The sequence below is a fragment of the Leucopleurus acutus genome (genome assembly GCF_964270905.1).
Source record: "Leucopleurus acutus genome assembly, chromosome: 4".
NCBI classification, from domain to species: Eukaryota; Metazoa; Chordata; class Mammalia; order Artiodactyla; family Delphinidae; genus Leucopleurus; species Leucopleurus acutus.
The window spans coordinates 27,752,796-27,777,097 of NC_139146.1; the positions used below are offsets into that span (position 1 = coordinate 27,752,796).

The 24,302-nt window shown below is 37.0% G+C and overlaps 1 protein-coding gene across 2 annotated transcripts in view; it reads left to right on the plus strand.

Moving 5' to 3' along the window:
• Positions 1-24,302, plus strand: part of ZGRF1 (zinc finger GRF-type containing 1) — a gene marked incomplete at its 5' end in the record, with an annotated part of 67,195 nt that continues 42,893 nt past the window's right edge. For both annotated transcript variants that reach the window (XM_082837748.1, XM_082837749.1), the window contains 6 exons: positions 1-21; positions 1,155-1,235; positions 7,567-7,626; positions 9,932-10,117; positions 10,424-12,635; positions 22,740-22,813. In XM_082837748.1, coding sequence (XP_082693874.1) covers positions 1-21; positions 1,155-1,235; positions 7,567-7,626; positions 9,932-10,117; positions 10,424-12,635; positions 22,740-22,813 — 2,634 coding nt within the window. The remainder of the gene's footprint in view (positions 22-1,154; positions 1,236-7,566; positions 7,627-9,931; positions 10,118-10,423; positions 12,636-22,739; positions 22,814-24,302) is intronic.

A 24,302-nucleotide genomic window follows, 5' to 3' on the forward strand; every position in this document is an offset into this window, starting at 1 on the left:
ATGGAAAGCCAAGAATTTATTGTAAGTCTTACCAGTTTTCACTATTTCCTTTTTTCTTCCTTCTTTCCATGTTTCACAAATGTCTTGCCAGATTTAGCAAAAAAACCTAAAATAAATTAAAAAAACCCAAAAACCCAAGCCTAAAAGAAGGGCACTCAGTTGAAATTGAATTTCAGATAAAACAGTGAATAATTTTTTAGTATAAGTATGTATGTCCCAAATATTGCCCTATATTGTGTCTGGCAACCCTACACATTGGTTATACAAAGTCCTTTGGAAAAAATTCTTTGGAAGTTTGGGACCAGGAAATAATTTCTTTCTCTTGAAGGACTGGCATGACTCTTCTAGATTAGTGGTTCTTAACCTGTTTGGTCTCAGGACCCTTTTATGCTCTTAAAAATTATTGAGGACCCCAAAGAATTTTTGATTATGGGCCTTATATCTAGTGCTGTGTTTCATATTAGAAATTATAATGGAAATTTTTAAAATGTTTATTAATTCATTAAAAATAATAAGCCCATTACATTTAACATAGATTACATTTTTAATGAAAAGTTTATGGTCCAATAACAACAGAAACGTATTGTAAAGAGTAGCAATGCTGTGCATTTTTTGCAAATCCCTTTAATATTTGACTTAATAGAAGCCTCTAGATTCTCAGATCTGCTTCTGCATTCATTCGGAAATTGAATCTTGCAATATTGCACATATATAACCTTGGGAGCTTCTACTAAGTACATGACCAAAGGAGTGAGATTGAGATACATACAACATCATGAAAATAGTTCTGACTTCACAGACCCCTGAAAAAGTCTTGAGGGGGACACCTCCAGGAGTCTCTGTACTCCTGGACTTTGAGAACTGTACAATTTTTTCCATCCCACAAATGACTAGGAAGCTCAAAATAGTTTTTGTTGCTCAGTTAACTTCTCAGTTTCTTCCTTAGGTTTTACCTCTCCTTTCTCCCCTCCCTTGCCTTTTGCTACCATGTATTTTTTGTTGTTGGTGTTTGTTGTTATTGTTATGATAGCTGTGCTTTTATTTTGATAAAAGATGTCTTCAATATTTTTTGTAGGTAGGAAGGGTATAAAAATATATACATTTAATACTTGTAAATAGAAACCATTTCTTTCCTTTGTACTTTTGGAAATAAGGTACTATATACTCATCAAAAGATGAAGAAGTCAAAAGTGTGGCAAGATGGAATTCTGAAGATCACTCACTTAGGAAACAAAGTAAGTACATAGCAGTTGACTACGGAGTCTAAGAGTTGGGTTCTTGCCTTTTGATTGAATATTGAGAAAACTCTGTAGATGATAAAATCTTAGATATGTCCATAAGCTGATGTGATATGAAAACAGAAGTTGTCAAATGATTCCCATACCACAGTGATTCATTTGTGCATTATAAAAGTTCAGTTAATACTATTTAATTGGGCTTCCCTGGTGGCGCAGTGGTTGAGGGTCCGCCTGCCGATGCAGGGGACGCGGGTTCGTGCCCTGGTCTGGGAGGATCCTACATGCCATGGAGCGGCTGGGCCCGTGGGCCATGTCTGCTGAGCCTGCGCGTCCGGAGCCTGTGCTCCGCAGCGGGAGAGGCCACAACAATGAGAGGCCTGCGTACCGCAAAAAAAAAAAAAAAAAAAAAAACTATTTAATTTCTTCAGATTTTTTTAAAATTAGATTTTCTATGAAACTTTTCAGGAATTTTAGCACACTTTTTTCTTTTGTTTTTTTAAATTTATTTATTTATTTATGGCTGCATTGGGTCTTTGTTGCTGCGTGTGGGCTTTCTCTAATTGCATTGAGCGGGGGGGGGGCTACTCTTCACTGCAGTGTGTGGGCTTCTTACTGCAGTGGCTTCTCTTGTTGTGGAGCATGGGCTCTAGGCGCACGGGCTTCAGTAGTTGTGGTACGTGGGCTCAGTAGTTGTGGTACGTGGACTCAGTAGTTGTGGCTCACGGGCTCTAGAATGTGTAGACTCAGTAGTTGTGGCACACAGTCTTAGTTGCTCTGTGCCACGTGGGATCTTCCTGGACCAGGGCTTGAACCCATGTCCCCTGCACTGGCAGGCAGATTCTTAACCACTGTGCCACCAGGGAAGTCCTGGCACACTCTTTTTCTTTGCAGGTAATAAGAGTTTAACTATACAGAAAAAACTACTATTAAAATATATTTCTAGGGCTTCCCTGGTGGCACAGTGGTTGAGAGTCCGCCTGCCGATGCAGGGGACATGGGTTCATGCCCCGGTCTGGGAAGATCCCACATCCCACGGAGCGGCTGGGCCCGTGAGCCATGGCCGCTGAGCCTACGCGTCCGGAGCCTGTGCTCCGCAACGGGAGAGGCCACAACAGTGAGAGGCCCGCGTACCGCAAAAAAGAAAAAAACAAAAAACAAACAAACAAAAATATATATATTTCTAACACAATAATGCTCACAGTGTAATGGTACATACAGAGTTGACATACCATTTTAGAAAAGCTGCCAATTTCTGAAATTATGTATAGAATTCTTCTATTTTTGGATTTTCTTTGAATCTGTTATTTTATGATATGATCCTATCAGTCTTAAGAAAATTATTTACTAGGATAATCGTCAACCCTGCTAGATATGGTGATCCTTCCTTGGGTTTCCCACCCTGATTATCTCCATCTGTCAAATTTTCATGTTCTCCTCTTACCAGTTCTCGTGACCTTATTTAACACCCTTGTCTCTTCCATTCTTCACAACACTTCTTCATTTGACTTCTGTGACACCATGCTCTCCTGATGTTGCTTACTGCCCACTTCTGAGTATTTTCTGTGGGCTCATTCTCTTCCCATACTTAAAATTTTCAGTCAGGACTCAGGATTACATGCTCTTATATATAAAGATAGATAAATTATCTCTGTCTCTCTCTCTTTGTCACTCTCTCTATGGAGAAGACAGAGATTTATTGTAAGGAATTGGCTTATGTGATCATGGAGGCTGACGAGTCCCACCATCTGTAGTTGGCAAGCTGGAGACCCAGGAGAACTAATAATGTGGTTTTAGTGTTTATGCCGACAGGCTTGAGACCCAGGAAGAGCCAGTATTTCAGTATGAGTCAGAAGGTAGGAAAAAACTGATGTCTCAGCTCAAAGACAGTCAGGCAGGAGGAGTTTTCTCTTACTTGGCTGTTGTGTTCTATATAGGCTCTCCACGGATGGGATGAGGCCCAGCCACAGAGCAATCTGCTGTAGTCATTTATTTTATTGAGGTATAGTTTTGACATTTAAGTTTCAGGTGTACAACTTAATGATTTGATATTTATATACAATGCAGAATGATCATAATAAGTCTACTTACCATCCATCACCATCCATAGTTAGAAAAATTCTTTTTCTTTTCTTTTCCTTGTGATGAGGGCTTTTAAGATTTACTCTCAGCAACTTTCAAATATACAATACAGTGTTATTAACTATAGTCACCATATTGTACATTATATCCCCATGACTTATTTATTTTGTAGTGGATATTTGTATCTTTTGACCCCCTTCACCCATTTGGCCCATCACCCTGTTTTGATTTCTTTAAAAAAAACTTATCAAGTGCTTACTGTGTACCAGGCATAATGCTTTAAATGTATCAACTTACTTAGTCTTTATAAGTCCCCTATTAGTTAGGTACTATTTTTATCTTTATTTTATTGATGATGAAGCTAAGGCTCAGAGAGATGAAGCCCATAGATCTCACAGCTAGAAAGTGGAGGAGTCGTTTATTAATTTAGATTTTTTGGCTCCAGAGCCCATGCCCTAACCATTCTATTGTTTCTTTTAATATTACTAATTTAAAAGAAGAACTTTATTATAGATGAGTTGATAACATATAGGACACATTGACAAGATTGTGGCCTCCTGAATGAAGCCAGCAGTTAAAGATCTCCATATTCTGTCCTTATTCTACATATCTATCACTCTGAAATTATCACTAAGAGAACATTTTTAATGTAGAAAGACTACTTATCATTTTTTAAATTAACATTTGATTTATTAAAACAGAAAAGTAGGAATTCCCTGGTGGTCTAGTGGTTAGGACTCTGCACTTTCACTCAGGTTCAATCCCTGGTTGGGGAATTAAGATCCCGCAAGCTGTGCGGCGTGGCCAAAGAAAATAAAATAAAAGAGATGGTAGGGAAGGAAATGAGTACTATTCTTTAAAAACAAAAAAAAAAAACCAACAAAAAACCAGAAAAGTAAAAGAAAAATTAGTTTTGCCTTAAGCCTTCAATTTCAGCTTACAGATCCTATTCAGTTTATAAACCTAGTTTAGTTTAACTTTTAGTTGAGTCCTAGCTTAATATTTAGTCAACTTAAGTCAAACAGGCTAGATACTTTTAAACTAATCCATTCACTGTCCAATGCTGTTCTGTAAAACTCTGGGTTTTTTTTTTGGGTGGTCTTCCTATTCAGTTAAGGCCAAGTCTTTAAAATCTTATAGTTTGTGTTATGTTAAAAAGACATATGATTGGATTCTGCCTGTCTTTCATGTCTTCTTTTGGCACAAAATCATAAGTATTAAGGTTATGCTAGTGGTATTATCCAACTTTATCTTCAACTATAGCTTATATTTATTGAGTGTCCATTATATATCTCACACTGATAGGTTACAGGAAAGCAAGATAAATACAAGTTAGTCCCAGAGAGTTTTTCTATGATCCAGGAAAATTAATAATCTCATATCCTAACCCTTGTTCCCAAATCCAAACTGTAAACTGTAAACTATTGTTTACAGTATTTTTCTTGATAGTAATGCCTTTTCTCTATGTATTCAGATCCTTACTGTCAGGGTTATTCATCTTCCATTAACTGAGTCATCATTCAGTAAACATATATTGCTGCTGGGCAGTGGGTAAATTCAAATAAGACGTATGGAAGCAGTGTAGAAGAGCAGTTAATGTCAAATAGACATTAGCCTGAATCCTGCTCCTCACTTACTAGGTGTGTAATCTTGGCAAGTTATTTAGTCCCTCAAGGCGTATAGTCTCTTCTTTGTAAAATGGGGAAAATGATACTTCATAAAGTTTTCTTGAGGGTTAAATAAGATAACAAATAAACCTCTTAAGGAAGTACCTGGCACATTTTAAGCATGCAATAAATAGTAACTGTTATAGTTTTTGTCTTCAAGGGAATTTTATCTAAGTGCCTAAGGATTAGCGTATATACAGAGATATGCTTAAGTGTCTATGAGATTACAAATGAGAGACATCAAAATTGGACTCTGGTTCAGAGAAGTCTTTCCAGATGAAGAGTATTTTTTTGAGTATTTGTTTTGTTTTGTAAACAAAATTGATAGGTCGGAAGGAGGGGAGCTGAAGATTGAAGATTGTGTCATTGCTGTAACGGTGTTGAGGTGTGGAACAGTGTGAAATATTTCTGGGGAATTATAAACAATTGACTCTGGCTGGAATGAAGGTCCCATGTGGGCAAACTGTAGAATACACAGCTAAAGAGGTAGGCAGGAGCCATATCATGAAGGACTTTGTGTGCTCAGCTTGAAGAGCCAGTGAAGAATTAGGAGTAGAAGAATGACATAATCATGTCTCTATTTTAGAAAGATCACTCTGGCAGCAATGTCTAACATACCTTTTAAGTTATGTAGGATGAAAGATTGGATTTCGGAAGACAGTTATAATAAAGAGGCTATAAAATAATGTAGATGAAAAGTGATGGGGGTCTGACTAAGGAGGCCTTAGCACTGACAATGGAGAGAAAGGATGATTAGAGAGAAATTGTGAAAATATTATAGAATCTTAAGGTCTTGGATATGGAAGGTGAAGAGAATCCAGAATGACTTCAGGTTTCTGTATTATGATTATGGTATTGAGTGAGATAGGATATCTGAAAAAGAAAAGTTTAGGGGGAACAATGAAGAGTTACAGTTTCATTTTGAACATACCGAATTTTCAGTGTCATCAAAACACTCAAGTAATTGGCGATAGGGACCTGGAACTCAGGAAACAGTTTTGGGCTACTGATGCAGATTGGGAGTGCTTGGCATTTAGATGATGTTTGAAGCTCCTGGAGTGGATTCGTTCATTCATTTATTTAACAAATACTTTTTGAGCACCTGTTAGGAGTTACACACTGTTCTAGCAGATGCAGCAGGTAACAAAACAGTTAAATCCCTGGCTTTGTGGAAATAACATGGAGGAGACAGACCAGTAAACTAAATGAAGATGTATGTCTAGTGAGTTAGGCAAACAACAAGTAGAGTGAGCAAGGGTAAGAATGAAGATAAAGGGGACTATGTAGGCCTTATTGGCTAATGCAGGGACTTTTGTCTTATTCTTTGGGAGCTGTGGAGACATTTGAGCAGAAGTGTGACATGAATTCTGTGAATAATATGCTCAGGGATGGAGAATAGAATGTAAAGAGTAGAGAAGAAAAGGTAGGAGACCTTAGAAATACCAAAATTTTTAACTGCTTTATTGAGATATAATTCACACATTTTTCATTACACCCATTTAAAGTATACAACTCGATATATTCACAGAGTTTTGCAACTATTACTGCAGTCTAATTTTAGAATATTTTTGTCACCCCCAGGAAGAAATACCATAAAGGCACTACTCAGTCCTAATCTACTTACTGTCTCGACACATTTGTGTATCCTGGACTATTCACATGAATGGAATGATACAATAAGTGGTCTTTTGCGAATGACTTCTTTCATTTAGCATGTTTTCAAGGTTCATCCATGTTGAAGCATGTACCAATACTTTATTCCTTTTTATTGCTGAATAATATTGTACTTTATGGATATATCCCACTTTGTTTATGCATTCATCAATTGATGAACTTTTTTGAGTTGTTCCTACTTTTTGGTATTATGAACAATGCTGCTCTGAACATTTGTATGCAAGTTTTTCTGAAAACATGTTTTCATTTCGCTGTACGTATATCGTACTTAGGACTGGAATTGCTGGATCATGTGGTAACTCTGTGTTCAATCTTTTAAGGAACTGCTAACTATTATCCAAAGTGATGGAAACAGCAATGTTTAAGGGGCTAGTAGAGAAGCCGCTATGAAAAATGGCTAGAGAGCTAGAGAGACACGAGGAGAAAGCCAGAAAATGACAATCACCTTGGTTTCCTTTTTCTCCCATATCCTGCATGTTTGATAAGTTTTACTCTTTATGCCTCTTATACAATTGTCTTATCCCAGTGCTAATGACTTATTTCAAACTCCAGTTATCTCCTTGATCCTTCATATCACACCATTACAATAATCTCTTTACTGATCGTGTTTCCTGTTTTGCCTCCTGTAACTCATTCCAATTCTGTCTTCTCCCTGATTCCATTCCAAGATTCTCCTGGTAGGGAATAAGTTGTTGAATGCCTTTGCTCTTTTGCACACACTGAATGGATGCTTAGAAAACATTTGAGATAGATGCACTTTCTAATCCAAGTTTACAAAGTGGGTAATCCTTTCATTACATGATTTACTTATATAACAATTTTTGATTTGCTTTGAAGATGTTTAAGAAAAGTGGAATTGTGTTGTGTCCCTTTTTAACATTTTTAACACTTTTTTTGTTTTAATATAGGCAATTCTATACGATGACAAAGGAGAATGTTTGGAGAGTTTATTTCTTAAGTGCCTTGAGGTATTTTAATTTATCTTATTTTTAAGTTATTGTTAAATCCTAATTCCTTTGTGAATATTGTTAAATAGTATAGTAATGGTACTAATACTAGTAATTATAGCTAGTATTTATTGAACATTTATTATTAGCCAGACTCTGCTAAAAGCTTTTAGGTATTTATTCATTTAACCTTTATACAACCCTGTGATTTTTTTTTTTTTTTTTTTTTTGCGGTACGCAGGCCTCTCACTGTTGTGGCCTCTCCCTTTGCGGAGCACAGACTCCGGACGCGCAGGCTCAGCGGCCATGGCTCACGGGCCCAGCTGCTCCACGGCATGTGGGATGTTCCCAGACCGGGGCATGAACCCGTGTCCCCTGCATCAGCGGGCTGACTCTCAACCACTGCGCCACCAGGGAAGCCCGGACCCTGTGATTTTTATAGATTAGGAGTATAGTGCTGAAAGTTTAAATAACTTGCCCATGCTTATAGAGTTAAAGTGGTAAGGCTGAGATTTGAACCCAGAAAGTGACTCTAAATCTATTATGTGGTTTTGATAAGCAGAGACCTACAGTGGGATATATTTTGTGAAATTATTCCTATTTAAAATATTTTCTCAAATATTTATTCCATGTTTTCCTCTGTTGGAAAATGGAAGGGAATATTTTAGTGTAAAGATTAAGGATATTAGAATTTGTTTGTTCTTGGTTTATTTCCCACTTTCACATACTTCCTAGCTAACCTAACCTCTCTGTGTTCAGCTTCTCGGCTGTCAAATGTAGACCGGAGACAGCCTACTCAGTTGGTGGGAAAGTTAGAAATAGCTTAGGCAAAGTGCCTAGCAGTTTAGTACAGTGGTTTTCAAAGTGCTAAAATGCGTACATATTCTTATTATCACTGTGTTGATTTTGGCCATGGTACTTAACCTGTTTTTAAATTTTATGACAGTAGTGGTTGTGGAATTTTTATACTTACCAAAAGAGGGTCTTGGAGAAGCACTGTTTTAGTAGATACTTAGTGATGGTAATGACTGTTGTTATTATTTCATGAGTAAAGATTGAGCACATTATCTGTGATAATACACAGATTTTGTATATTATCAACTAGGTTGATAATCTTATGTTTATGCTGCAGTCAGAAGTGGTCGCAAGTGCTGTATTTGTTAATTAAAGTGATTAAAAATTCTTTCTTGGGAATATGATTAAGAACTAACAATTAATAATTTGTGATAATTATGAGTATGTATCTAATTCACATTAATTTATAAAGATATATATATAACTGATTATTTAATAGCTTTAATTGTTTTTTAATTAATTTTTTTTAGCTGCATTGGGTCTTTGTTGCTGCGCACAGGCTTTTTCTAGTTGTGGCGAGTGGGGGCTACTCTTCGTTGCGGTGCGCGGGCTTCTCATTGCAGTGGCTTCTCTTGTTGCGAAGCACAGGCTCTAGGTGCGCAGGGTCAGTAGTTGTGGCTCACGGGCTCTAGAGCGCAGGCTCAGTAGTTGTGGCACATGGGCTTACTTGCTCTGCGGCATGTGGGATCTTCCCGGACCAGGGCTCAAACCCGTGTCCCCTGCATTGGCAGGCAGATTCTTAACCACTGCACCACCAGGGAAGTCCCTAATAGCTCTAATTTAAAAATTACATTTAGATTTATGAATTCTAGGTGAATTGAGAGGAGGCATCTTTTCCTTTCTTGTCTTTGTATCCTCAGCATGTAACAAAAGTTCTCACATAGGTCCCTAATATGTATTTTTTTTAGTATAAATTTATTTATTTATTTTTGGCTGTGTTGGGTCTTCGTTGCTGCGCGCGGGCTTTCTCTAGTTGCGGTGAATGGGGGCTACTCTTTGTTGCGGTGCACGAGCTTCTCGTTGAGGTGGCTTCTCTTGTTGCAGAGCACGGGCTCTAGGCATGAGGGCTTCAGTAGTTGTGGCTCGCGGGCTCTAGAGTGCCGGCTCAGTAGTTGTGGCTCACGGGCTTAGTTGCTCTGTGGCATATGGGATCTTCCCAGACCAGGGCTTGAACCCGTGTCCCCAGCATGGCCAGGCAGATTCTTAACCACCGCACCACCAGGGAAGTCCCCCTAATATTTATTGTTGAATAAACAAATTAGTGAATTTTTTTTGTTGTATTACTTTTTTTTGTTCTTGTTGATAGTTAACTAGTGCATAGTAATCAATAATTTAGTTATCGATTCATTCATTCAACAACTATTTATTGAATATCCATTGTGTCTTTGCTTGTGCTAGAAGCTTATTGGAACACATAGGTAATCAAATAATTAGATGTATATGATCTTGATGTTAATTCTTTAAAATTTAGGTGAAACCTGGAGATGATTTAGAAAGTGATCGATACTTAATCACAGTTGAGGAGGTTAAAGTTACTGGAAGCACAGCTGTCAAACAGGATGTTGTTAAAGAAGCACCAGCATTGAATTTAAAGAGGTTTATATCTTCTGGCCGGTCCCTTGGGTGTCAGCCTGCTGGTTTAAAAAGGAAGTTTGCTGTAAGTTTCTCTGTTGAAAATAATAAATCAATATATATTTATAAAATTGTTTTAAGAAGTAGTGAATTGTGAAGCAATTGTACTGTATGATTAAAACAGTGCTTCATAGTATATGCTTAGGTAGAAAGGAAGTAAACCTTAATCTTAATACAAATGAGTGTTTGCATTTTAGCTTAGCAAACTTTATATCTTAATTATTACCTTGTAAAACATCCACATTCCTTTTTCTTTTTTTTTTTTTAGTCAGTTCATTTTACATTTTCTTTATAGGATATAGAACAGCTAATAATTGTTTAATATTTTTAGGGTTTTCAAGGACCGCGTCAAGTGCCAAAGAAAATGGTTATTACAGAAAATAATGAATCGGCTGTTTCATTTGAAGCTAAGAAGCCTGGTCCTATTTTTCTTTCTCCATTCTACAGCACACCTCCTTTGTTTTCTACAGTTGGCAAGAAAGATATAAATAATATACCAACAGACCCTGAGAACATTGTCACTTACAAGAACAGAGAGAGAAATGGCATACCTTTTTCTTCACTTGTCTCTACTTCGTCCTTCAAGGTTAACCCAGAAATGCTATGTGAAGACAATTATTTTTGCTCTCCTGTCAGTTTTGTAAATAAGCATTCAGATTCTTTACTGACCAATGAGCCCATGAAAAGAGATAGTTTGGTATCTCACTGTTTAGGAGTTTCACAAAATATTAGAAGCAAAGCCCAAATATTAGCTCTTCTGAAGTCCAAATCAACTAGTACGTCTAAGGAACTAAATTCTGAGATTACAGGACATTTCCCTCAGATGCAACCACAAGGAAGTTTAAAAATTCCTACTAAACCAAAGTGCTTAATTGAACAAGAAGAGTATGCTGAGGTGAAGAGCACAGAAAGTTTATACTACCAGCATCAATCAGAAAATACCATGAGAAATAAAAGCCGGTGGGCCATGTATTTATCCTCACAGAGTTCGCCTATACATTCCTCTACGGTAGATGGAAATGATATAGAAAAAAAACCCAAGGCCCAAGTTGGTAATTTAAACTTGAAAGACCTTTTGGTGCAAAAAAGGATACAGTTCTTTGAAACAGGTGCTGAAAATGGAAAAAACTATAAGGAAGACAAGCCAGTAGATGATAATGATCAGACCTGGGATCAAGAAGGAAAATTAGAAATTCCTTCATTCTGTGAAAGCAGCAGCTTACCAGTTACCTGTAGTAACGCAGAAAATGATGGCTTGTTATCAGAATCTGACATTCAAAAAAATAATAAAAGACCTCTTAATCAAAATGACCAGATGGGCATAAAAGGGTCAATTCTCATTAGAAAAAAAGCTCAGGAGATAGATATACGTGGAACACCAGAAAAGGAGTATAAACATCTACAAATTGAATCTTCACTGAGTAACAATTCTGGGATCTCTGATGATAATACGGACATATTTTCTAAAAGTAGTACTAATAATGAACTCCTTAATAATATTCATGAACCTATGAGTAATGTAACACAGCCACTTGTGGAGGTCACATTTAATCTAAAGAATTTTGAAACCAGTGACACTGAGGAGGAATCAGAGGAAAGCAACAGAATTTCCCAGGATTCAGAGGGTTGGGTGAAAGAAACTTTGGTTAATGACGGCAATTCAAGATGTGAGAATATAAGCTGTAAAGAAGTTGTCAGTGAACACTTGCCTCTCTTAACGTCTACTGGGGGCAAACTATCAGAGACATTTCCCATGAAAGAGATTCTGCCATCACAGTTTTGTGATAAAGCATGTGTAGGTTTTGACAGAGGACCTTGGAAAGCTGGAAACACTGGAAAAGAAATAGAGGAGGAGTGGAGTGACACATTAAGCAATTTTGACTCATCCTTAGAGTGGACTGATGATGTATATGCAGAAAATAATGAAGGCAGTAATAAATCTATTAGTGCTTCATTCCCAAATAAATCTGAAAGTATAAACACGAATTTACATAGTCCTCATTTTTTAAACATAGCCACTCATCAGAATCCTGAAAAAAACCTATTTTCAGAACAGGCTCAGCCTCAGCCTTTTATTATGGGAAGTGACTTGGACAAAAATACCAAACAGGTTTTACCATTAACCTCTAGCAGTGACAACAGTATCCAGCTATTAAATGCCAGTCAGATTCACTCTGAAGAATGTATTGCACTTGATAAATCACATACCCAAGTTTCCAATTCTTTGTTTTACCCTTTGGGAAAAAAACATCCTATTTCCAAAGACACAGAATCACATGTTCCTGAATCTGAAGACTTGGGAAGGACTAGAAGTTTACCCCAGGACCATATTGATGTAGAAACTGCTGGAGAAAGCAAACAATACTGGAATAATCCTAGACATTCTTCAGAACTTTCCAGATTAGTAAATAGCATTTCCCTATTAAAATCATTGTCTGAACACAGTACGGCTTTGGAAGGCTTGGAAGTATTGAAAAAGAGGAATACCGCTTTTAAACAACAAGGAACTCGGCAGACCAATGAGCCAGATAGCAATCCTGAAGGTTAGAATGTCATGTCTGTTTTGGATTGTTCTCTTTATGGTTCAAAGGATGAGGAGATATTTGCTCTGGAGGCTACATTAAGAATTACATGGTATTTAAATCGGTAATACATGTACTTGATAAAATCAACTGTAATAGAGGATAATATAGTGAAAAGTAAGTCTCCTTCCTACCACAGCCCTTCAGTCCACTCAGAATTAGCAGTCTTCTTCCAGAGTATCCTTTCAAAAATATGTTATGTGTATATAAGCATATATAGGCACATATAAGCAAATATGTGTGTGTGTGTTATAATCCATTCCTGTCGTTATACATTTTTGGTCATGTGCTAGGAGATACTTTTTTAAGAAAAACGTCATGAGCTCATATTGATATCTCTAACTCCAGTTCTAAACCACAGGGTTCTTCCTTTCTTCCCTTCATTCCATAATTGTGTTTCTTTATTCTCAGAGTGGAAAGGTGCTGGTGCCCAGCAGCATCAGTATATTTACTTCCTCAATTCTATGGTGCGCACCAAATGGTTTCCAAATTGTTAAACCAATATCACTACTGGCAAAAAAATTTGTAAAGCTTACAAATTCCTTGGAGTTTTTCTTTGTTTGCATTTTTTTTTTAAACTGGTTGTGTTTTGTTTCTTTGTTTGTGTTTAGAGTATATCCTGAGAGTATAGAGTTGGAGTATTATGTTCCAAAGTTATTGGGTACTTTTTTTTCTTTACCGTGATTATGTTATCATTTGATATATAGTTAAGTTCATCGTCTATATTTCGTATGAGGATATAGTTGATTTATTCTTTAAAAAAAATTTTTTTCTGACTATGTACAATATTAACTGAGTACAAAAATCAAAACTGTATAAAGACATATACTCAGATTCCTTCCTTATGCCTTCCATCCTATTCCTACCTGCTGTAGGTAACCAATATATCATACTTGTGGTCTGGTTTTTATTTTTTACTCTTTTGCAAAAATAAACACCTCCCAGTATAAATTCTTGTTTCCCTTTATTCAGCATAAGATACTGTGCTCTGTATTCTTTAGCACCTTGATTCTTTTCACTTAATAATATATCCTGGAAATCACTACCTATCACTTCATAGGACTCATCCTCATTTTATTTGTTTATAGCTATATAATATTTTACTGTGTGGATGAACCATCATTTTTGCAACCAGTCTCCAGTATTTTGCTATTGCAAATAATGTGACAATAAGTAACTTTATATATCTGTATCTATATAACTGTATGGACTTTTTGCATGTTACTGCAGGTATGTCTTCAGGGCAAATTCCTAGCAGTAAGGTTGTTGGGTAAAGTTGTGTCTTTGTTAGATACTTCAAAATTCTCTTGAAGGAATCATACCATTTCTCATTCCCACCAATAATGTATGAGAGTGCCTGTTTCTCCATAGCATTGCCAGTAGAGTATTTTGCCAAGCTTTTGAATTTTTACCAATCTAATAGATGAGAAATGAGAGTGTATTTTAAATTTGTATTTCTATCACTACAAGTGAAATTGAGCTTTTCATATGTTTAAGCATCATTTGTATGTCTTTTTTCATGAATAGTCTGCTCTACTCTTTTGTCCAGTCTTTTAATGGTTGTTGGTCTTTTATTCTCTTTTACTTGGAAGAGCTCTTTATATATTAGAAATAGCAGCCCTTTATCTATGTTGCAGATATTTTCTTTCAGTATGTCATTGATTGGTCTTTTGACTTGGCTTGTGGAACGTTGCCAATAGCATTTTTTTTTAAGAAAAATAATATTATAGGACATAAATATTATGTACACATGAATGTGAATGAACAGTGTACTCAAAAGTTAAAATTGAACTCTTCTTTGAATATCTCAAGGAATCCCTGAGAAAAATAGGAATAAATTATTGTACCTAGTAAAATGTTTCTTTCAAATGTAGTTAAATATGATGACTATTATTACAGTTTATTTTCTTTTTTTAAAAAATAAGTTTATTTATTTATTTTTGGCTGCATCAGGTCTTCATTGCTGCTTGTGGGCTTTCTCTAACTGTGGCAAGTGGGGGGCTACTCTTTGTTGTGGTGTGCGGGTTTCTCATTGTGGTTTCTTCTGTTGCGGAGTACGGGTTCTAGGCATGCAGGCTTCAGTAGTTATGGCATGCAGGCTCGGTAGTTGTGGATCACGGGCTCTAGAGCGCAGGCTCAGTAGTTGTGATGCATGGGCTTAGTTGCTCCGCGGCATGTGGGATCTTCCCAGACGGGGGCTGGAACCTGTGTCCCCTGCATTGGCAGGCGGATTCTTAACCATTGTGCCACCAGGGAAGTCCCTATGGTTTATTTTCTAAAAAATTAAAAATAAGAAACCTATTGAAAAATAAATATGGGTAGATGCAGTCATGCAATGTCATATAAGGATATAAATTCCTAATATGAAGGTTTAGAAATTACAGAATTTAGTTTTGGGAAATTTATTCTTTTTTCTTATCAAGTTGGAAAAGAGGATTACAGTTGATTCTCATTATTTGTGGTGGTTGTGTTCTATAAAGTTACCAAACAGTGGATTAGTGAAAAATAGGCCATTGCTTTTTGGAGAAATGCAGGGTTAGGTTCCTTCAAACCTCTGGTCAGAACATTTTCATCAACTGATCAGTACAAAATCTTGTTTTATGTGTGTTTTCATTTAAAGATGCCTTATTTAATATATATTGGTGATCGATTAACACTGAACTTATGACCAATAGCACTGTAACTAACTCATGCCTGAATGAAACTTACCACATGTTTCCTACATAAGGGACATCAGAGCCTTCTTGCACTTAGGAACACTAGGCAGCACTATGCTTAGGGAACATTTTAAATAGCAAAGTCACCAATAAAAAGCCCCCAAATATGAAAAATGTACTAAATAGATAACAAGAAGGACACTTGTTTGTAGCATGAGGGCTGGAATTAGAAGGCAGAATGTCGCCTTGTTCTACCTCAGCTGGGAATGTGCATGTCAAGCAACTCACCTTTTGTAGCTCTGCATGTCTACAGATGACCTCAGAAACACAGTATTGATTTGGGGGTTACAAATAAATTTTAGCAAGTAGGTGGAATCTGTGAATAATGAGGATTGACTATTTTCTGACATAAATATTTTTCTCTAAAAATGATTAAGTTGGTTTTCTTGAGACAATTTGAGAATTGGAATTTTTTTTATTGGAATATAGCAAATGACTTCATGGATTTTAATACAGAATTAGAAAAGAATCTGTTTTACCACCATTTTAGAATGTGTGAAAGTGTTAAAAAACATTTTTTCCATTATCTTCAAGTTTTTGTGAGATGACTGGATATATTTTAGAAATGTTAATTTAGAATTTTATTCTTGAGTGAAGGCAGTAAAGGGAAAAATAATTTTCATCCAGTGCCTTTTTAAAATTCCTTTTATAAACCTCAAGTTCCAAAATCCACTTATTTTTGTTTCATTTGGTATAGTCTGAATGTTTACAGGAAAATAATGAAACCAAAAGTAACAATTGGCAAAAAGTGAAGTTTGCACTGGATATGGCTATTTTTTTTTAAGTTATTGAATTTTTTTAAAATTAATTATTTTTTGGCTGCGTTGGGTCTTCGTTGCTGTGCGCGGCCTTTTCTCTGGTTGTGGTGAGCGGGGGCTACTCTTCTTTGCAGTGCATGGGCTTCTCATTGCGGTGGCTTCTCCTGTTGCAGAGCACAGGCTCTAGGCGCGCGGGCTTTAGTAGTTGCAGCACGCAGGCTCAGTAGTTGTGGCTCACAGGTTCTAGAGTACAGGCTCAGTAGTTGTGGCACATGGGCTTAGTTGCTCCATGGCATGTGGGATCTTCCTGGACCAGGGCTTGAACCCGTGTCCCCTGCATTGGCAGGCAGATTCTTATCAACTGCACCACCAGGGAAGCCCCATGGCTATTTTTTTAAACGGTAGTTATCACTAAAACTATAGTCTTATTGGTGACTTTGCAAGAAACTGAGATTATTGAATTTCTTTTAAGGGAAAAATCCCAATTTAAACAGATACCTGATAAGGTGGTTTGGCCTAGCCACCCTGTCCTCCTTTTTTTTTTCCTTTATGCACTTTCCTTTCTTTCTTTTTTTTTCCTTTAACATCTTTATTGGAGTATAATTGCTTTACAGTGTTGTGTTAGCTTCTGCTGTATAACAGAGTGAATCAGCTATATGCATATGTATATCCCCATATCCCTTCCCTCTTGTGTCTCCCTCCCACCCTCCTTATCCCACCCCTCTAGGTGGTCGCACAGCACCGAGCTGATCTCCCTGTGCTATGCAGCTGCTTCCCACTAGCTATCTATTTTACATTTGGTAGTGTATATATGTCATTGTTACTCTCTCACTTTGTCCCAGCTTACCCTACCCCCTCCCCATGTCCTTAAGTCCATTCTCTACATCTGCATCTTTATTTCTGTCCTGCCCCTAGGTTCATCAGAACCATTTTTTTTTCTAGAGTCTATATATATGCGTTAGCATACTGTATTTGTTTTTCCCTTTCTGACTTACTTCACTCTGTATGACCAACTCTAGGTCCATCCACCTCACTACAAATAACTCAATTTTGCTTCCTTTTATGGCTGAGTAATATTCCATTGTATATATGTGCCACATCTTCTTTATCCATTCATCTGTTGATGGACACTTAGGTTGCTTCCATGTCCAGGCTGTTGTAAATAGTGCTGCAATGTATATTGTGGTACATGACTCTTTTTGAATTATGGTTTTCTTAGGATATATGCCCAGTAGTGGGATTGCAGGGTTGTATGGTAGTTCTATTTTTAGTTTTTTAAGGAAACTCCATACTGTTCTCCTTAGTGGCTATATGAATTTACATTCCCACCAACAGTGCAAGAGGGTTCCTTTTTCTCCGCAACCTCTCCAGCATTTATCGTTTGTAGATTTTTTGATGATGGTCATTCTGACTGGTGTGAGGTGTAACCTCACTGTAGTATTTTTGTTTGTTTGTTTGTTTTTTTGTGGTACGCAGGCCTCTCACTGTTGTGGCCTCTCCCGTTGGCGGAACACAGGCTCTGGACGTGCAGGCTCAGTGGCCATGGCTCACGGGCCCAGCCGCTCCGCGGCATGTGGGATCTTCCTGGACCATGGCACGAACCCGTATCCCCTGCATCAGTGGTGGACTCTCAACCACTGTGCCACCAGGGAAGCCCTGGATTGGATTGTTTGTGTTTCTGATATTGAGCTGTATGAGCTGCTTGTAAATTTTGGAAATTAATCCGTTGTCAGTTGCTTCATTTGCAAATATTTTCTCCCATTCTGAGGGTTGTCTTCGTCTTCTTTATTTTTTCCTTTGCTGAGCAAAAGCTTTTAAGTTTCATTAGGTCCCATTTGTTTATTTTTGTATTTATTTCCATTTCTGTAGGAGGTGGGTCAAAAAGGATCCTGTTTTTTTTTGTTTTTTGTTTTCTTTGTGGTACACAGGCCTCTCACCGTTGTGGCCCCTCCTGTTGCAGAGCACAGGCTCCGGACGCGCGGGCTCAGCGGCCATGGCTCACGAGCCCAGCCGCTCCACAGCATGTGGGATCCTCCTGGACTGGGGCACGAACCCATGTCCCCTGCATCGGCAGGTGGACTCTCAACCACTGTGCCACGAGGGAAGCCCCCCTGTTATGTTTTATGTCATAGAGTGTCCTGCCTACATTTTCCTCTAAGAGTTTTATAGGGTCTGGCCTTACATTTAGGTCTTTAATCCATTTTGAGTTTATTTTTGTGTATGGTGTTAGGGAGTGTTCTAATTTCATTCTTCTACATGTAGCTGTCCAGTTTTCCCAGCACCACTTATTGAAGAGGCAGTCTTTCCTCTATCGTATACTCTTGCCTCCTTTATCAAAGATAAGGTGACCATATGTGTGTGGGTTTATCTGTGGGCTTTCTATCCTGTTCCATTGATCTCTGTTTCTGTTTTGTGTCAGTACCATACTGCCTTGATTACTGTAGCTTTGTAGTATAGTCTGAAGTCTGGGAGCCTGATTCCTCCAGCTCTGCTTTTCTTAAGATTGCTTTGGCTATTCAGGGTCTTTTGTGTTTCCCTACAAATTGTGAAAATTTTTGTTCTAGTTCTGTAAAAAATGCCATTGGTAGTTTGATAGGGATTGCATTGAATCTGTAGATTGCTTTGGGTAGTATAATCATTTTCACAATGTTGATTCTTCCAATATAAGAACATGGTATATCTCTCCATCTGTTGGTTTCATCTTTAATTTCTTACATCAGTGTCATAGTTTTCTGGATACAGGTCTTTTGTCTCCTTGAGTAGGTTTATCCTAGGTATTTTATTCTTTTTGTTGCAGTGGTAAATGGGAGTGTTTCCTTAAATTCTCTTTCAGATTTTTCATAATTAGTGTATAGGAATGAGAAAGATTTCTGTGCCCTAATTTTGTATCCTGCTACTTTACCAAATTCATTGATTAGCTTTAGTACTTTTCTGGAAGTATCTTTAGGATTCTCTATGTGTAGTATCATGTCATCTGCAACAGTGGCAGTTTTACTTCTTCTTTTCCGAACTGGATTCCTTTTATTTTTCTTATCTGATTGCTTTGGCTAAAACTTCCAAAACTATGTTGAATAATAATGGTGAGAGTGGGCAACCTTTTCTTGTTACTGATCTTAGAGGAAATGGTTTCAGTTATTCACCATTGAGAATGATGTTGGCTGTGGGTTTGTCATATATGCCTTTATTATGTTGAGGTAGGTTCCCTCTGTGCCTAGTTTCTGGAGAGTTTTTATCATAAATGAGTGTTGAATTTTGTCAAAAGCTTTTTCTTCATCTATCGAGATGATCATATTGTTTTTTTCCTTCATTTGTTAATATGGTGTATCACGTTGATTGGTTTCCATATATTGAAGAATCCTTGCATTTCTGGGATAAACCCCATTTGATCATGGTGTACGATCCTTTTAATGTGGGGTTGGATTCTGTTTGCTAATTTTTTGTTGAGGATTTTTGCATCTGTGTTCATCAGAGATATTGGCCTGTAGTTTTCTATTTTTGTGACATTTTTGTCTGGTTTTGGTATCAGGGTGATGGTGGCGTAGTAGAATGAGTTTGAGAGTGTTCCTCCCTCTGCTATATTTTGGAAGAGTTTGAGAAGGATGGGTGTTAGCTCTTCTCTAAATGTTTGATAGAATTTGCCTGTGAAGCCATCTGGTTCTGGGCTTTTGTTTGTTGGAAGATTTTTAAAATTATTTATTTATTTATTTATTTTATTTATTTATGGCTGTGTTGGGTCTTCGTTTCTGTGCGAGGGCTTTCTCTAGTTGTGGCAAGCGGGGGCCACTCTTCATCGCGGTGCGTGTGCCTCTCACTATCGCGGGCTCTCTTGTTGCAGAGCACAGGCTCCAGACGCGCACACTCAGTAATTATGGCTCACGGGGCTTAGTTGCTCCGCGGCATGCGGGATCCTCCCAGACCAGGGCTCGAACCCGTGTCCCCTGCATTGGCAGGCAGACACTCAACCACTGCGCCACCAGGGAAGCCCTGTTGGAAGATTTTTATTTATTTATTTATTTATTTTTTGCGGTACGCAGGCATCTCACTGTTGTGGCCTCTCCCGTCATGGAGCACAGGCTCCAGACGCGCAGGCTCAGCGGCCATGGCTCATGGGCCCAGCTGCTCCGCGGCATGTGGGATCCTTCCAGACCGGGGCATGAACTCACGTCCTCTGCATCGGCAGGCGGACTCTCAACCACTGCGCCACCACAGAAGCCCCCTGTTGGAAGATTTTTTTTTTTTTTTTTCTGTTGGAAGATTTTTAATCACAGTTTCAATTTCAGTGCTTGTGATTGGTCTATTTATATTTTCAGTTTCTTCCTGTTTCAGTCTCAGAAGGTTGTGCTCTTCTAAGAATTTGTCCATTTCTTCCAGGTTTTCCATTTTTTGGCACATAGTTGCTTGTAGTAATCTCTCACGATCCTTTGTATTTCTGCAGTGTCAGTTACTTCTCCTTTTTCATTTCCAATTCTGTTGATTTGAGTCTTCTCACATTTTTTCGTGATGAGTCTGGCTAATGGTTTATCAATTTTGTTTATCTTCTCAAAGAAGAAGCTTTTGGTTTCATTCATCTTTGATGTTTCCTTCATTTCTTTTTCATCTGTTTCTGATCTGATCTTTATGATTTCTTTCCTTCTGCTAACTTTGGGGTTTTTTTGTTCTTTCTCTAATTGCGTTAAGTATAAGGTTAGGTTGTTTATTTGAGTATTTTCTTGTTTCTTGAGGTAGGATTGTATTGCTATAAACTTCCCCCTTAGAACTGCTTTTGCTGCATACCATAGCTTTTGGGTTTTTGTGTTTTCATTGTCATTTGTTTCTAGGTATTTTCTGATTTCCTCTTTGATTTCTTCAGTGATCTCTTGGTTATTTAGTAGTGTATTGTTTAGCCTCCATGTGTTTGTATTTTTTACAGTTTTTTTTTTTCCTGTAATTGATATCTAGTCTCATAGCGATGTGGTTGGGAAAGATACTTAATATGATTTCAGTTTTCTTAAATTTAGTAAGGCTTGATTTGTGACCCAGAATATGGTCTGTCCTGGAGAATGTTCCATGAGCACTTGATAAGAAAGTGTATTCTGTTGTTTTTGGATGGAATGTCCTATAAATATCAATTACGTCCATCTTGTTTAATGTGTCATTTAAAGCTTGTGTTTCCTTATTTATTTTCATTTTGGATGATTTGTCCATTCGTGAAAGTGAGGTGTGAAAGTCCCCTACTATTATTGTGTCACAGTCGATTTCCCCTTTTATGGCTGTTAGCATTTGCCTTGTGTATCGAGGTGCTCCTATGTTGGGCGCATATATATTTACAATTGTTATATCTTCTTGGATTGATCTCTTGATCATTGTGTAGTGTCCTTCCTTGTCTCATGTAACATTCTTTATTTTAAAGTCTATTTTATCTGATATGAGTATTGCTACTCCAGCTTTCTTTTGATTCCCATTTGCATGGAATATCTTTTTCCATCCCCTCACTTTCAGTCTGTATGTGTCCCTAGGTCTGAAGTGGGTCTCTTGTAGACAGCATATATACGGGTCTTGTTTTTGTATCCATTCAGCCAATCTGTGTCTTTTGGTTGGAGCATTTAATTCATTTACATTTAAGGTAATTATTGATATATATGTTCCTATTACCATTTTCTTAATTGTTTTGGGTTTGTTTTTGTAGATCTTTTCCCTCTCTTGTATTTCCTGCCTAGAGAAGTTCCTTTAGCATTTGTTGTAAAGCTGGTTTGGTGGTGCTGAATTCTAATAACTTTTGCTTATTTGTAAAGGTTTTAATTTCTCCATTGAATCTGAAAGAGATCCTTGCTGGGTAGAGTAATCTTGGTTGTAGGTTTTTCCCTTTCGTCACTTTAAATATGTCCTGCTACTCCCTTCTGGCTTGCAGAGTTTCTGCTGAAAGATCAGCTGTTAATCTTACGGGGATTCCCTGTATGTTATTTGTTGCTTTTCCCTTGCTGCTTTTAATATTTTTTTTTTTTTGTATTTAATTTTTGATAGTTTCATTAATATGTGTCTCAGTGTGTTTCTCTTTGGGTGTATCCTGTGGGTGGTACTCTCTGCTTCCTGGACTTGATTGACTATTTCCTTTCCCATGTTAGGGAAGTTTTCGACCAATCTCCAAATATTTTCTCAGACCTTTCTCAGAAGGCTGAGTTCCCCCCATCCTCCTTTCCATTCTGTAGGTTTGCCAGCTTTTTCTGTCTCAGAGTCTTTACACTTGTTCTGCCTTTCACCTGAACACCTTTACCCCTGCATAGCTAGTTTTTTCTTGTCTTCGGGTTTCAGCATAAATGTTACTTCCTGTGAGAGATCTCTTCAAGTCATCCTGCTAACGTTACTCTCTCTCATTTCACCCTGTGTTATGAAACCCTTTTGTATCACAATCTGAATTTATCTTCTGTGTCCCTTTCTTTTCAAGGGATCTTGTTTGTTTTGTTCACTGCTGTTTTCCCAGTGCCTGGCATACTCTATTTTGGAAATAATTGTTATATTCCTTGTTTCACTCAGTTTTAGAAATAAGTTTTTAAAAATTTTAGAGCACTACTATATTTATGATGAATAAGGTAATTGGATTTTGTCCATTCTAGCTAGGAAACAATTGACTGCAGTAGTTTCTCAAGCTATACCAAAGTCTCCTCATCTGAACCAGGATCCTCAACAGGTACATATTTTTCTGTCGGTATATTTATTATTTTGATATAGAATGTTCTATAATTTGTAATGATACTATAGAAATACAGGAGTCTGAAGCTATGTTTGTTCATGATCTCTCCTGTATCTTAGTGATTTTTTTTATTTCATTGCTTGGCCAAAAGAAACCTAGCAGTTCCTTTTATTTAGTTAGTAGTATTAAAAACTTAGTAATTTGGTAAGCATTTTGTCCTTTTTTCCCAATGTTATTGAGATATAATTGACCATATAACATTGTATTAGTTTAAGATGTAGAACATAATGATTTGATATATGCATATATTGTGAAATGGTTATGATAAGCATTTTATTTTTAAATAAGCACAGTTAGTAATGGAATGCATGCACTTGTTGGGCACTGTCCAACTTCTCAAAGCTTGGAATAGATTCAGTTTCTGGGTCCACATTGATTTTTGTATGGCAATTGATTTTTATCATAGCCATTTCCTAAAACCCAGCTTCACAAAGATATAATGTTACTGACAGAAATGACGTGAAATCTGATGTTGAAACTGAGCTACCTTGAGTTTGCAGTTTGTTCCGTTTCTGACAGATGTCTAATGACACTGTGTTTCCCTCAAATTTAAAATATCTTGTGGAGCCTCTGTTGAGTTCACTGTGGCACCCCAAAGTACCTTGTTACACCAGTTTGGGAACCATGGAAATAATATAAAAAATAATAGTACTAATTAGGATGAAATGAAATTCTACAATAAGTTATCTAGATTAGTGTTTCTCAGTGAAGATGCTTTTAGCACTTTTGAAGAGACAGTTCTTTCCTTGTTTCATTTACCCCCAGTTTGTATCATATTCTATTTTCCATGTTACTGTTTTTTTAATAATATCAATTTTTTCCTTTTTTTTAAAATACAGAAAAAGGTAAAGAAAAAATAAAACTTACCATACCACCTGGAGATAATTACTATTAACATTTCCAGCATTTTTGGCCTAATTTAAAAAATATGGTTAGATTGATAGGTACAAATAGTTTTATATCCTTTCTCCTTAATATCATATTGTATTTTCTCACATTATTAAGAACACTTACACATACCTTTTAAAGGTTGCTTATCATTCCATCTCGTGGATATCCTATGCTTTAGACAAACAGTTCCCTATTTTGGACATTTAGATCATTTCTAGCATTTTGCTTTTGTAAATAAAACTTTAGTAGATGTTTTTGCACATAAATTATTGTTTACGTTTAGTTATTTCCTTAGATTTGATTCTTAGAAATGGAACTGATAATTTGAGAGGCCAAGAACAACTTTCTTAGATTGTTGATATAAGTCAAATCAAAATATCTTAATGTTTTACAATATGAATATATGTTTCATATTTACCAGTACTGAGATCTTTTAAAATTCTTCCTAAGTGAAATAGTATTTAATCAACACTTAGTTTTTATTTCTTTGATTATTAGTAATGGTGACCTTATATTTCTTATATCTAAAAAAATC